General features: G+C 48.4%; 6 protein-coding genes and 1 non-coding gene across 7 annotated transcripts; 5 read left to right on the forward strand and 2 right to left on the reverse strand.

Moving 5' to 3' along the window:
• Positions 1–901: 901 nt before the first annotated feature.
• Positions 902–3,056, forward strand: BABINDRAFT_162140 (uncharacterized protein). Its single transcript, XM_019129191.1, has one exon. It carries the CDS (start codon positions 1,251–1,253, stop codon positions 2,952–2,954), a length of 1,704 nt encoding a protein of 567 aa, XP_018984398.1. The 5' UTR covers positions 902–1,250; the 3' UTR covers positions 2,955–3,056.
• Positions 3,057–3,448: 392 nt separating this feature from the next.
• Positions 3,449–3,520, forward strand: BABINDRAFT_t236. Its single transcript has one exon. It is a non-coding gene; the product is annotated as a tRNA-Gln (tRNA).
• Positions 3,521–3,522: 2 nt separating this feature from the next.
• Positions 3,523–3,849, reverse strand: BABINDRAFT_162141 (uncharacterized protein). The gene has a single exon (XM_019129192.1). It carries the CDS (start codon positions 3,758–3,760, stop codon positions 3,572–3,574), a length of 189 nt encoding a protein of 62 aa, XP_018984399.1. The 5' UTR covers positions 3,761–3,849; the 3' UTR covers positions 3,523–3,571.
• A 252-nt stretch (positions 3,850–4,101) lies between these two features.
• On the forward strand, positions 4,102–6,521 carry BABINDRAFT_162142 (uncharacterized protein). The gene has a single exon (XM_019129193.1). The coding sequence runs from the start codon at positions 4,423–4,425 to the stop codon at positions 6,394–6,396; it is 1,974 nt and encodes a 657-aa protein (XP_018984400.1). The 5' UTR covers positions 4,102–4,422; the 3' UTR covers positions 6,397–6,521.
• A 94-nt stretch (positions 6,522–6,615) lies between these two features.
• On the reverse strand, positions 6,616–7,638 carry BABINDRAFT_162143 (uncharacterized protein). Its single transcript, XM_019129194.1, has one exon. The coding sequence runs from the start codon at positions 7,615–7,617 to the stop codon at positions 6,901–6,903; it is 717 nt and encodes a 238-aa protein (XP_018984401.1). The 5' UTR covers positions 7,618–7,638; the 3' UTR covers positions 6,616–6,900.
• An 806-nt stretch (positions 7,639–8,444) lies between these two features.
• On the forward strand, positions 8,445–9,870 carry BABINDRAFT_162144 (multifunctional nuclease). The gene is made up of 4 exons (XM_019129195.1): positions 8,445–8,487; positions 8,540–8,625; positions 8,660–8,664; positions 8,763–9,870. Exons 1-4 carry the CDS (start codon positions 8,475–8,477, stop codon positions 9,814–9,816), a joined length of 1,158 nt encoding a protein of 385 aa, XP_018984402.1. The 5' UTR covers positions 8,445–8,474; the 3' UTR covers positions 9,817–9,870.
• Positions 9,871–10,517: 647 nt separating this feature from the next.
• On the forward strand, positions 10,518–11,616 carry PHO86 (Pho86p). Its single transcript, XM_019129196.1, has one exon. The coding sequence runs from the start codon at positions 10,580–10,582 to the stop codon at positions 11,558–11,560; it is 981 nt and encodes a 326-aa protein (XP_018984403.1). The 5' UTR covers positions 10,518–10,579; the 3' UTR covers positions 11,561–11,616.
• Positions 11,617–12,046: the final 430 nt, after the last annotated feature.

Here is a 12,046-nt window from a genome sequence, read left to right on the forward strand (position 1 = left end):
TTTCTATGAAACACTAAAGTCTCGGACATCGATAATAAATACTATACTCGCCTGAATAAACCAGAACTAAAGGAATATTTCACCGACACATCTACAACCGCTTATCTAGAGTTTTCGAGAGGTTCACATTCTGATCTTGATCTTCCTTCTAATTTGCCTTTACCAGATATATCTCACCTAATAGTCGAGAGTCGCCCCAAGCCGTGTGAATAGTTTTATCAAGTGCCACACACAAACTTCTCTCATAGACAGTATCTTGGAGATTAAAAAAGGACCTGGATCCGCTGAGAACTTTGCAGAGGGTAACCTTAGTATGCTCTAGCTATTTCACTCTCGACTGTAACACGCACGGCTCAAAAAGGTGCCACTAGTGACTAAATTTATAAACTCTCTGTTGCTTCACCTGAGGAAAATCTCTGGTTCAAAAACCTTTGGGATTAGTAACCTGATGCCTAACCTCAACTGGTTCAGAGCGTAGCTCACTCAGTCTTCTAATACCCTTTTCCGAATGACCCATCCAGTACCATGAACTGATACACCCTGTATAACAGCTTTCTCTGTATATTTACACCGCGCGCAACTATTTCAGTGGCCACATTCTATAATTTCACCATGGGCTTGCCCAGCCGCACAGAGACCCCTTCGAGAATTCTTCGAGATCCTAAGTCCTGCAGGGAATCTCGCATGTGATGCAATAGCAACATTGGCGGGGCCGGCCGTGCTGCAGGTTGAGACGACCCCAGCGAGGGCCGTGGAAAATTCGAGAATGTGACACACGCTTTTTAACTGTTTGAAACGTATAAACCAGCCTGTCCGAAAGCGTAGGACGGGATTGGATTATCCACTGAAATTTTGGCATAACTCAATGTGGTTTTGTTTTTCCCTAGCCTCGTAGCATTACATGTTCGTTACCCCACATCTGGATGTCACGTTGCTCTTCTAGCAATTAGCACGCCTTACTAAAGTATCTTCGCCATATTCCACATAAATACCCCGGTGATAAAAGAATCTCACGGTAATTATGAAGCTATAATCAGTTTGAACGTAGGTGGTATTAGTTTCGCCTAGCCCCAGATCTGACTGCGAGTTCTCCTGTAGCAATCCACACTTGCTGCATTCCATGCGCACCTCGATAGCAATCATATACAAGCAACCCCCCTCGGTATAAAAACTTCGCACCACCCCACTGCCACGTACACCAGACTCCATCCACATTGATTTCCATCACCCATTATCTCTACACCACCACCATGAGCGCCACCAGATACATCCTAGGCGGAGCAGCCATTGCCGGCGCTGCGTACTACGTCTACGACACCAACCAGCAGCGCGCCCTCTACGGCACGCCGCTTTCTCAGCAATTGCGTAACAGCGCAGACACTGCGGCCAGTAAGGCGCTGGACGGCTTGAACACCGCCAAAAACGAGCTTCAATCGGCCAAGTACGACCTCCAGAACAACCTCGAGGCGGCCAAGCACGACCTTAAGGGCAACTTAAACACGGCTGTACGCGACATCCGCGGCAACGTTAACTCTGCCGCTGAGGACGTGACGGAGTGGACGCGCGACAAGTACAACGAGCTCGTGCACGCGTTGTCACACGCCACGACCGAAGAAAAGGCGCGTCTCCGCGCGCGCTATGGTCGCAAGTACGACGAGGTCGCGAATGCAAGCGCGGAGGAGCGCCAGTTGGTTCTCGCCCGCCTCGATGTCTCCAAGAGCCCGCTCTTGCAGGTTTCCGACAAGTATATTGATGCAGTCAACGATATCGGTATCTCTACCGAAAATGCCCTCCAGTCCATCAAGAACACTGTAATCGGCGCCAAGGACACGGTGGCTGACACCACTGACGCGGCTGTCAGCGGTGTTGTCAGCGCGAGGGACTCAATTGTGAACACCGTGTCGGATGCCGCAGACTCTGTGGCCGAGACTAAGAAAACATGGCTCGGTGCGTCCGCGAGCGATCGTGCTGTGGTAAACACCGAAGCAAAAACTGCCGCGGCAGTGGCTAACGCGGTGCGTGGCTGGGGTGACTTGGCCACCTACGCGAGTGAGGAGCTGGCAAACGACCACGGTGCCGTGACGCGCGACGCGAACGGCAAGATCTTGAACTGGAGCGCCGATAAACTCGCGGAGGCCAAGAGCAACGCGGAGGCGGCGCTTGCGGAGGCACGGAGTGAGTTGGAAGCTGCCCAGAAGGAGTTCAAGAAGCTGACCAACTCGTGGTTCTCGAGCACGAAGGAGGCGGAGGCAGCCGCGCAGCAGAAGTTGGACGAGGCACAGCGCAAGTTTGACCACGCGGCGCGCTCCATTGAGCCGTACACGCGCCAGTTGGTGTCACGTGCGGGTGACGGCCTCTCCTACTTAAAGAGCGGCGCTGAGAAGGCGACCGAGGCTGTCAGGGAAAACGCCACTGGGATTGCTAAAGAGACCCAGAGACTCAGCAAAGACTACATTGGATCTGCTTCTGTCACTGACATCAAGGAGGAGCGTTTAGCCGCGCAGACCGCGCAGGCGCTCCACGGTTGGGGCGAAACTGCAGCCGCACTTGCGGAGGAGGAATATGAAGAGGTGTTCCAGAAGAATGATACCGCAACCGGAAAGATCTGGAAGTGGGCGTTCACCAATAAGGAGTCGGCTGAAGAGGCGGTGCTGTATGCGCGCAACGAGTTGGCAACTGCGAAGAAGGAGCTCGATAGCACCCACAAGAGGTGGTACCAGTTTGGGAGGTCTGTGGATACTGAGTTGCAGCAGAAGGCGCAGAGAAACTACGAGCAGGCCCAGAAGGGGTTCGAACACGCTCAGGCACAGGCGAAGCAGTTTACCGAGAAGGCCAACCAGGCATTCTGGACCGGCGCGAATGACGCGGTGGACCAGACCAAGGAGGGGTTGGATGTCGCGCATGACAAGGCGCAGGGTGGCTTGGAGGGGGTTAAGCAGTGGATTAACAAATAGGTCTAGCCAAAGCCGGGCTTAAATCAGAGTTTTATAACTCCAGAGATAGGTTTTGATTAGTCTTACATTGTCCATACGAATTTTAGCGCAGCTGGGCTTTCACAGTATGGTTTATTTGTGCTTTTTGTTCTTGTTTTTTATATTGAGTATATATATATATATACGCTTTGGAAAGGTAAGAATTTACAGAACTATCTGGAAGGACTGTTGTTATCCTTCCAATCTCCTCTTGTATTATTCTACATTGTTGTATAAGTGATAGTACTCTGAATATAGAAACCTTTTGGTTTGTCTACGTAAAATAGCTGAACTCAAGACATTTAGATTCCTATGGGTACCACTGGTTTATGCATGCCTGGGTAGTTTTCCATCGATAATTCTTCCACTACATTCTACGATAACGTACATGACATTTTTTGAAATGGATACACAAACCTAACAAACTATGATACATGATTAGATATAGCACTAGCTTTTGTTTTGCATCTAATACAGGTTGTATAGTGTAGTGGTTATCACTGTTGGTTCTGATCCAATAAACCCCGGTTCGAATCCGGGTACGACCTGACTTTTTTTAGGTAATCCCCCAGTCTGGAACCATGAGGATTATCCAACCTTTAGTGATGTCCCATTTCCGATGCCAACCCCGGCAGAAGGCTTTCCAGACTATTCGGTCGACGGCTCATATTTATATCGAAATTATTACCTTGTTGTGGTGGCAGGGCCTCCTTTCTATTATTAGTACCAATGCTATCAACCGTGCTAACCGACGGGAAAGATAGATAATGTCCACCTAGAACGCTCATTATTTGATGTTATATAACTCTAGCATGACTCTTTATCGGCAAATTTGAGCCATTATTGTTGTGTTAAATCCTTGGTAAAATGATTGCCAGTTTCGAAACCACAAAGACCCCAGCCCAACGAAAATATTGGCTAACCGGGTATCGCCAGCAAGCATATCACTCTCCATTCTGTAGGCGCAGCCACCTGCCTAAAGAGACGTGTCCACACCCGACCTGCTCAACATGCCTGAACCTGTTTGCTGATACGCAGTGGCACGTGATACAGGAATAAACGTTCGCTCACACTCAACACAGGGTAAGATAGGGCCACCTGCTTGCATTCCTATGCTTTCAGTTCCGTTCTTAGTTTGATAAAATTTTTGCCCAACTCCTAAGCGCTAACTCTTGATTGTCTGTTAGTTCACTTTGCTATTCCTTCACTATCCGTTTTGCCACCCCTCCTTGCTCTTTCCTTGGCAATCCCCTTCAGCAACGCTTTCACTTGATACAACTAAACCCTCAGGGAATGGACTAATAATCGATTATATCCATAGAAGATTTCTCTCTAGAGGCACTTCCTTCTTTCACTCCGTTTTTCTAGTTTGCATTAGAGCTGCCAACTCCGTTACTGTCAGTGTTCCCAATCCCTCATTACTCACCACTACCCCTCCACGCCCTAGATCATGCCCTCAAAACCTCTAACCATCTTTATAGGCGTGGCGGTTGCAATCATATCATCCGCTGCACAGTCTATCGGCCTCACATTCCAGCGCAAGTCGCACCTCTTAGACCAGACACAGACACCGCTCTTGCGAAAGCACCCCAGCAGCGACGACGGCGATGATAGCTTCGATCTCCCGGCGAACACCGTCACTTACAAAAAGAACCTCTGGCGCTTGGGGATTGTGCTCTTTCTCCTCTCCAACATCCTCGGCTCCACCATCCAGATCACCACGTTGCCACTCATCATACTCTCACCGTTGCAGGCCATCGGGCTCGTGTTCAACGCCATCTTCGCATCCATGATCCTCAAAGAGCCGTTCAACTCGCTCACACTCGCGGGCACCGTGCTCGTCAGCTTTGGCGCTTTGGTCATCGCCGTCTTCGGGGGTAAGGTCAGCCTCCAGTACGGCGTGGGTACCGACCCCCTGGACGCATTGGACATTGCGCGGCTCTGGGAGCTCTTTGCGCGCCGGCAATTCGTCTACTGGTTTGCCTTCAGCATGCTCACCGTGACGGTGCTTCTATACTGGGTCTACGCGCTCCACCGCCAGAAGCGCCGCTTGCTCTACTCTCACGCCACCGGCATCGAGTTGTATCTGAGCCGACCCCGCCAGAACGACAACACACTGATCGAGCGCATCAACTTCAAGCAGGGCTTGGTCTACGGCATGGTTTCAGGAATCCTCTCGGCGTACTCGCTCCTCTTTGCCAAGAACTCGGTGGAGATCATCACCAACGCCATCTTTGTGCAGCACAACTTCTTCCACATCATTTTTAACCGCCAGTACCTTGTCACATGGATCTTTGCGTTGTTCTTTCTAACGTTCGCCGTGTCTCAGTTGGTAGCCATGAACATGGGCCTCAAAAAGATCTCCACATCCATCTATTACCCGTTGATTTTCTGCAACTACAACTTGGTCAACATCCTCAACGGGCTTATCTTCTATGATCAGTTGAACGAGTTGTTGTTTGGGAAGCGCCAGCACGGCTGGTGGCTCCTCTTTGCCATTTTCGTGGGCGTGTTGTTTGTGGTTCTGGGCGTGTTTGCCTTGAGCTGGTCGCGCTTGGACGAGAACCAAAGTGACGGGTGCTGCGATGGGGGCTACGATTTATACCTGATCCGGATGGACCCTACCAAGAGCGTCCCAGTCGAAGAAAGTGTGGTACCGATGGAGACACCCAAAGCCACATTCCAGGTCCACGTGACAAATCTCCGCAATTCCTTCTCAAGCTCGCTCGCCAAAATCCGGACTGAGGTCATTGCAAGGCACCCCTTGGGTCGTAAAAGCCTGGCCCGTGAACGTAGAGCCGCATCCCACATCACGAGCCACTGCCCCAGCAATGCACCGTATGACAACGTCGTATACATTGGAACCGGAGCTATGAAGAAAAAGGGAAAGGGCCACAGGAAACAGCATCTGGGAGAACTCAAAAAGTCGTCGAGCCACAAGACTGACATAGAGTCTGTCCAATCCACGCCTCCGCTCGATGTGGTCCCGCAATTCTCCACGCCCATCCCCTCGGATGACGAATATGAAGAGGAGCACTCGCAGTTTGTGTCGTTTGGGTCGCCGATAGACTCACCGGTGGTGATACGCGACTTGTCGTTAGAAAACGATGAGGACCTCCAGTCATGGGCTGAGCGTAGGGTGAGCAATGGCGTCAGGTTCAGCAGTGGTCGTCCGGTACTCGAAGGCCTGGAGCACCTTCCGCGCCACCACATTGTATCGCCACTTTCGTCCGTCTCTCCGTTTAGAGACCGGCTTCCGTCGGAGGATGACGACGATGGTCTGTTTGGTGAGACCATTGCCAAAAAGTGGCCGTTTGGATGTGTGAACCAGAGTGAAAGCAGCGGTGGGAACAATTCACCTGCAAGAGGTCGCCGGATGCTCAGTTTTGAGCAGAGCGAGTTGCTTAGTCAACTCCGAAGCTAGACCAAAAGGAGCACGTTTCGTGTCTTAATCTAATGTTAATGGTGTCGCTGCGAGTGTAATGATAATGTAGTATTCCCTGTCTACGGTTAGCCGGTATACTTGTTATAGAACTATAAGGATTGGCAATATGATCAGCTCCTTAGATACGAGATTTTCATAACTTCCGCGATTAAGTTGTCTGACGCATAAACCAGCAACGTGGTGGATATTAACGTAAGCTTCAATAATCAATTAGATTGTAACATAGACTCGTGTGTACTTTGAACCAGAGACATTTCTGTTTGGTGCTTCAGGCGAACCGCACTGGTATGTAGAAATCACAGAGATCTCGTCATTACTCTTCTATGCTTCGCGAGCACAATCATGTTTCTTCTAGGATATTTGATAATGTATAAAACCTTAGTGAAGGATCCTTAGCAACTCAAAGACTTTACTTCCACCAAGCTCTCCAATGCACGTTCCGGCTTCATACACTTTCGCTGCTCTATAAATACCTCTTCTCTACTAGTTCTCACACATCTCATCTGGTGGAACCACAAACGCTCCGGTCAAATACAAGGCCGGTTCGTCAATACAATGGTGCTGGTAGCTCAACACCCCCACACCACCGGCATCCAATACGAACTTCGGGTCCTGGTTGATCTGCCAGCCACACCATCTTGCAGCAAGACACCTCAAAATGTGCCCGTGACCAACAACAAGTACATCACAAGGCATGTCTTCGTCAAACGCCTTCTGGTGAATGACACGGATCTTGGCAATGAGTCTGTCAATCCGCACGGTTGCCTGTTCGTAGGTCTCTCCGTTTTCACAGCCATCTCTCCAAATCAGCCAGTTATCGCCTAAGCCACGCTCGGAGCGTGAGGCTTGGATTTCTCTCTTCAACAACCCTTCATAGTCACCATAGTCCCACTCTCTGATGTCTTCATTGATCTCGATGGTGTAGCGCTTCTGCTCGGCTGTCAACGACTTCGTTAACAACTCAACCGTCTGTTGCGCGCGCAAACGTGGGGAACAGATCACCGTGGTCAAATGAGCTGGCTTGATGAGCTGCAAAGGTGATTCTCCAATCAACGCCTTCCCCGTCGCCGTCATCTGTCTGATCCCGAACTCGGTGAGCGGGATGTCGGTGACAGAGGTGTGTTGGCCAGACTTGGACCATTCGGTTTGTCCATGACGCGAAAAGATAACTCTTGGTGTTGCAGATTTGTGGGAAACCATTGTAGCGTGTAGCTGTCTGCTGATAGGTTCTTGTGGGAACTGTAGATGTTTTATATGCGAGTTTTTCAGACCATTCGCATGACACACAGGACCGGTATGTAGTGCAGCCGAGGCTTTCCGGCCAGGGGCGAAACTGGGCTTAGGCTGCCGATCCACGACGAAAAACATACGGAACAGGGGAATTTAGTTGGAGAGGACCGACCATAACAACGTTGAAGCCAGATAGGAAGACTGATATTAGCAGACATGGGGATAGTCATTTGATAGGGGCATCGAAGATATGGGATCACAGGGGCATTTGATCGTTTACGGCAAATGGTGAATTGCCGGGTAAATGCCCAATAGTTTGCTTATAGTAATGATTAGGTAAATATTACACTCCCTTGTACGTATGCACGTGTAGTAGCAATTGGTTTGTTCACATCACAATGGCGGGGTAAACGGGGGCCACTCTAATGCTCTATAGAGTATGTGAACTTTAATTGCTGGAAAATGAATGTTAGTGCACGCTTTTCGTGCCTTAATGGGATACCTATATATGAGTTTCGCCTGGGAGGCTAGCGGTATACCGAGTCGCAGCTTTTATGGTATCCTACTCATAGGTACAATCAATTCCGTTACCAGTTTTTCAGGATTTCCCGTAAGAGTTTATATGATTTGTCCTTTGTGTGGCAGTTTAATAACAGATCTGATGGTGTCCCCGGAGAGACATCGCCCAATCAATAGTTATAGCGCGTCGTCGCGTGCAGGAAAAACATCAACCAAAATTTGACGCGTCGCGACGCGCCTTAAAGGCATTGAAAACTTTTCTCTACTTTCAATCACTACTCTGCTCAACGGCTTACACCAACACAAAAATGGGTATCAAGGGTATGTTTAAGACCGAGAACTTCCCTGACCGATTACTAATTCCCTCCCCCAGGTCTTAACAGATTGATCGCGGATAACGCTCCGACCGCTATCAGAGCAGCGGAAATCAAATCCTTCTTTGGTAGAAAGGTTGCGATTGTACGTAAACATTACCGTTCCGAGATTGAACTAACATGCTGTCCTATTCTCTCTATGGATTCAATTGTTCGTTACTAACCTCCAGGATGCGTAAGTATCAGAGCTCCTTGTTTCCTCAGGACCATACTAACTTACAGCTCGATGTGTCTTTACCAGTTCCTTATCGCCGTGAGACAACAGGACGGGCAACAGTTAACGAATGAAGACGGTCAAACGACGTCGCACTTGATGGGGATGTTCTACCGAACATTGCGGATGGTCGACAATGGGATCAAGCCGTGCTACGTGTTTGACGGGAAGCCGCCCCTGATGAAGGGGGGGGAGCTTGAGAAGAGAACCGCGAAGCGTGAGCACGCGTCGAAACAGATAGAGGAGTTGAAGGAGGCAGGAACTCTCGAGGAGGTGGGCAAGTTTGAGAGACGGTTGGTAAGAGTCACCAAGGAGCAGAACGACGAGGCAAAACACCTTTTGAGCTTGATGGGGATTCCATACGTGGAAGCGCCATGTGAAGCTGAGGCTCAGTGTGCTGCGCTAGCAAAGGCCGGAAAGGTGTTTGCCGCTGCCTCTGAGGATATGGATACGCTTTGCTTTGAAACCCCATACTTGCTCCGCAACTTGACCTTTTCGGAGGCGCGCAAGTTGCCTATCAACGAAATCAAGTACGAGACGGTTGCGGAAGAGTTGGGCATGGACAGAGCGATGTTTGTGGATTTATGTATCTTGTTGGGCTGCGATTACTGCGAGACCATCCGTGGGGTCGGCCCCGTCACCGCCTTGAAGTTGATCAAGGAGCATGGCTCTCTTGAGGCTATTGTGGAGGCCATCGAGTCTAACCCAAAGTCCAAGTACGTGGTTCCGGAAGACTGGCCGTACAAGCAAGCGAGAGAGTTATTTTTGAACCCTGAAGTGAAAGATGCTTCGGAGATTGAGTTGAAGTGGAGCGAACCGAATGAAGAGAAGTTGATTGAGTACATGGTTCAGCGCAACGGCTTCAGCGAAGAGCGCATCAAGGCTGGGATTGAAAAGTTAAAGAAGGGTTTGAAGGGCGGAGTCCAGGGAAGGTTGGATGGTTTCTTTTCCGTGATTCCAAAGACTAAGGAGCAGCTTGAGGCCGCTAAGAAAAAGAGAAGCGACAGTAGTGCCGCGAGTAAGAACAAGAAGGCCAAGTCGGCTGCCAAAAAGAGAAAGTAAAAGCCTACAAGTCTATGAGTTTAGCGTAGCTAGACGAGGGGATATACACCGATGTTTAGTTTCAATTTGCTGTGTATTTGCTATTGATGAATAAATTGTTAGAACGGGAAATATTTTATTTATATGAAAAGATTATACACGGAAGAAATCTTTAAAATATAAATAAAAAACTAATAAACCTTTATCGTACATAAAAGAATGTTATACATATTAATTTTAATTCCACCCATATGTAATGAAATGGATAACACACAAAACTTATGATAAGTCTTAGATTATTATATATTGAGTCAGCTAGGACTACAGTCTTTCATCCATTATACCTTTCATTTAATGAAGCTTCCCAGAACCAGTTGTAGTTAGTTTATGTCACGTGATAATATAGTATAGTACTTCATTGTATTCATATCTTGTCTAGACGACTCTCTACAACACTCTTCAAAGATCAAAACAGCGAAAGAAGGTATAGTTTTTTCACCGGAATCTACGTTAAGCACTTTTGACATCTCTTGCATCTTAAAATGTTTCCCTAGGAGGGTCCTTGAAAGTTACTTATAGTGCTAATTAGCCCCACGTGGAGGCTTTCCCAAAGCGGTAACGTGATAGGAAAATCCTGCATTGAAGAATATATGCAGGAAGTAACTTTTCACCCCAGGTCATCGGCCATCGCCAGTATTTAAATTGAATAATCGCCTTTGCCACTTTTTCAAGTTTCGTAAAACACTTTCACGTCCTGATACTAATATCCATACTAATCAATACTATGGCCGTGCAAAAAGACGCTAGCTTGGACAAGCCCATCGATGTCTCTAAGAAGGCCGTCATTGCCTCTTCCGTGTTGACCCCAGACTTGGCTTCTGCCGTTTTGAACTTGAACATTGACCGTTTCAACCAGATCAAATCCAAGGCCAACCGGTACCTTTTTTGGCAGCTCAAGGTTTGGGTAGCAGCCGTTACCGTCACGTTGGCTCTCGTCTCCGTCGCTGGTGTGGGGCAGAATTACCTCGACAACATCCGCTATAGTGACGCCTCGTACATCTTCCAAGTGGAGTTTTTTACCATTTTCTTCACCTTTTGCTTCGTTATTTCTGGTTGTTTTGTGGCACTTTCATTCCTGTCTTTCTCGCTTGGCGAGCATGCCACCAGCTTGGAAAAGAACCATAAACACGTCTTTGGTACGGATTTAGAGAAGTTTGCCCAGTTACCTCTTAACACTAAGGACAGAGATACCCTCAAACAGATTGCCAAGGGCCAGGATACCTTTGTCATCAGTTATAGGGACACCCCAATTGCTACCATTTCCTTGCAGCCGGTGCAGAGAGGCGATACCCTCAAGCTTAGGGCTGGGGCCTACGTAGTTAAGGTGACCGGCTTGGGGGTCCGCAAGATTTACATTCCAAGTGGAATGTACAGCGATTTGCTAGAATGGGCTATTTTGCACGCCAGAAAGATGTATGAGGCCAATGGAAAGAAGGACACCGCTGCTTTCCTCATCGTCGACAACGTCTACAACTTCGACACCGCGTTGCGAGATGAGTTGACATCGCTCAATTTCGCCCCAGTGGCTGAAATGGCGTCATACTTAAACGGTACTTTCAAGTTCTGCGGCATTGTCAATGAAACCTGGGCCATTGAGGTGGCAAACAAGGAAGGCGTCGAGAGCGCTGAGGGATTTGATAGTCAAACCCTTTCCAGAAGGATTCTTGAGACGTCGGAAGGGGTCAGAAGAAGAGCCCAGAAATAGGGACAACAGTGCTAATACCGTGTAATATACTTGTTTTTCAATAAAAGTACGGATGAAAATTGTATTATAAAAGTTGACCAAGAATCTGATTCTACATGAAGGCACTTGAGGAAACACGGAGGTGAATGCACGTACTGATCAAAAAATAGCAGTCAGTGCTCAGAGGACCGAATAAATGGTTTCATTTACATTAATCTACACTCACCACATTAATGAGAATGACCGACTATTCAAGGGTCCGCACTGTACACCAATTAAAACCTAATTGACCATATACACACACTACACACATCCCGATTCTAACCAAGTATTTGAGGGGGGGGGGGAAGGATAGACGCATCATCATAAACTATGCGTAATAAGTATCCGAGTACATTCTCGGCAAGCACATTTAGTTCCGATGAGACTCCCACCATACCACTCGGTTAAAATTTTAGCAGCTTAACCTTATCCTTCATTCCTGAGACCATTCGAGTACATCGATTT

The sequence above is a fragment of the Babjeviella inositovora genome (assembly GCF_001661335.1).
Source record: "Babjeviella inositovora NRRL Y-12698 unplaced genomic scaffold BABINscaffold_8, whole genome shotgun sequence".
NCBI classification, from domain to species: Eukaryota; Fungi; Ascomycota; class Pichiomycetes; order Serinales; genus Babjeviella; species Babjeviella inositovora.

Coding starts and splice junctions, on each gene's coding strand:
- BABINDRAFT_162140 (XM_019129191.1), top strand. CDS start 1,251: ATGAGCGCCACCAGATACATCCTAGGCGGAGCAGCCATTGCCGGCGCT.
- BABINDRAFT_162141 (XM_019129192.1), bottom strand. CDS start 3,760: ATGAGCGTTCTAGGTGGACATTATCTATCTTTCCCGTCGGTTAGCACG.
- BABINDRAFT_162142 (XM_019129193.1), top strand. CDS start 4,423: ATGCCCTCAAAACCTCTAACCATCTTTATAGGCGTGGCGGTTGCAATC.
- BABINDRAFT_162143 (XM_019129194.1), bottom strand. CDS start 7,617: ATGGTTTCCCACAAATCTGCAACACCAAGAGTTATCTTTTCGCGTCAT.
- PHO86 (XM_019129196.1), top strand. CDS start 10,580: ATGGCCGTGCAAAAAGACGCTAGCTTGGACAAGCCCATCGATGTCTCT.